A 1,555-nucleotide genomic window follows, 5' to 3' on the forward strand; every position below is an offset into this window, starting at 1 on the left:
TGTAAAAATCATCTGCGTCCAGTTATATATTCATTTATTATTTTAATTGCATGTTTTTATTGTAGCTGGATATCTATACTATTTATTGATACAAACTTAAATAGTGTCGTAAAAGCATTTAACACAATTTGGAAAGCAAAACTTCCAAAAGCGTACAAAGGATCCCCATCTCCCCCTATATTCGGCGAGTCGCGTGTACGTATCTCCTGTAGAAATCATTTGCACGACGTTTCCGGGGTAAGAAAAATATATCTTCGGCATCGCTCGCGCACGGACTCCGTTTTTTGAGTAGGAATCCGTGCGCGGAATCGACGCGGTGCAAGATTAAGAAGTGCCGTGTGCTTGACAGCTTACCTTGAACGTAGAAAGGTTCGCCACGACGCAGGAGAGGATGGCCTCCCTTCCCACCGGGACTGTCACGTTTGTTATTGCCGCGGTGAAGCTCGGTGCCTCTGAAACAGGGCAATGTTAGAGTAAATGCTGAGTGACCCATTAACGACATTTCGTTATATATCGTTCACATCTGATCACGTTCCGAGCGATATTAAAGCGCGTCGGAAGGCGGACAGGACGTGTAAGATTATCGTGTGTAGCTGCAGGCAGCGGCTAAAATTTAGCCAACTAACGGCGCGATCTACGTGTGCAACTGGCAAACGCGACACCCAAGAACGCGATGAATTTCGTATGGTTGAAAGCTTAAATTAACGCTTGATTAAATTAATTGCCAAACGGAACGGAATACGCCTGCAGGTCCCTGCGACACGCGGAAACGCGACATCGAATCCTCTGTGTTAGCGCTCGTCCTAAAGGACCGGTGTACTAAATTTTCTATTATACCTATATACGTAATGCGATTAATTACGATTAGCGCGCTATATCAAGGAGAATAATGAATTAAACGCGAATATTATCAAAGAGCGTACGATTAAATTAAAATTAGCAATTTATTTAATTATGCGCCAAACGAATACGCCGCGGCGGTACACGTATATCATTCCCGGCTCCGGCTACGAAACGCAAAACATCGATCCAAGCGGAACAACAACAGGTCCGCGTCAAAATGACGTTAAAACAAATTGTGACTGATTGGAAAGTGACTTTTAATAATTTCAGAGTCATTTCGACGCTATTTTCATGTCACAATGAGTTTTTGTTCTGCCTCGGGAAGCCCGGCGTTGTGCGACGTCGATCCGACGAAACGCGGAGAGAACATCGAGAATTTCCAACACGAGCGAGAGAAGATCTTCTCTCGGAATCCGGCCGGATGACGCGTGACACCGCACGTAGTCTAAGTAACTCATTTCCGGCGTTTCGCTGTATCGGCATGCTGCCGAGAATTTACTGACGCGAAACAGTTTGGTTTCGCGCGACACATCACACACGCGCGCGCCGGCGACAGCGGCTGTTTGCCGAGAGAGCTGAGCGCAGGACGCGAGCGACGCGGCGCTGTGCTGGCACGTGTGTGCGCGCTGAAATATGTCTCCGTATCCATCCCGAAATGTTCACGTTCCTCGACAGCGCGACGCCCGCGCGTCTTCTCTCTCTCTCTCTCTCT

The 1,555-nt window shown here is 47.4% G+C and overlaps 1 protein-coding gene across 1 annotated transcript in view; it reads right to left on the reverse strand.

The window, feature by feature from the left end:
* LOC105456371 (neurotrimin-like) overlaps positions 1–1,555 on the reverse strand; it is a 163,642-nt gene that overhangs the window by 55,770 nt on the left and 106,317 nt on the right. The window contains exon 2 of the mRNA XM_011700339.1: positions 355–452. Within this exon, the coding sequence (XP_011698641.1) occupies positions 355–452 (98 nt within the window). The remainder of the gene's footprint in view (positions 1–354; positions 453–1,555) is intronic.

The sequence above is a fragment of the Wasmannia auropunctata genome, unplaced genomic scaffold (genome assembly GCF_000956235.1).
Source record: "Wasmannia auropunctata unplaced genomic scaffold, wasmannia.A_1.0 LD335709.1, whole genome shotgun sequence".
Lineage (NCBI taxonomy): Eukaryota > Metazoa > Arthropoda > Insecta > Hymenoptera > Formicidae > Wasmannia > Wasmannia auropunctata.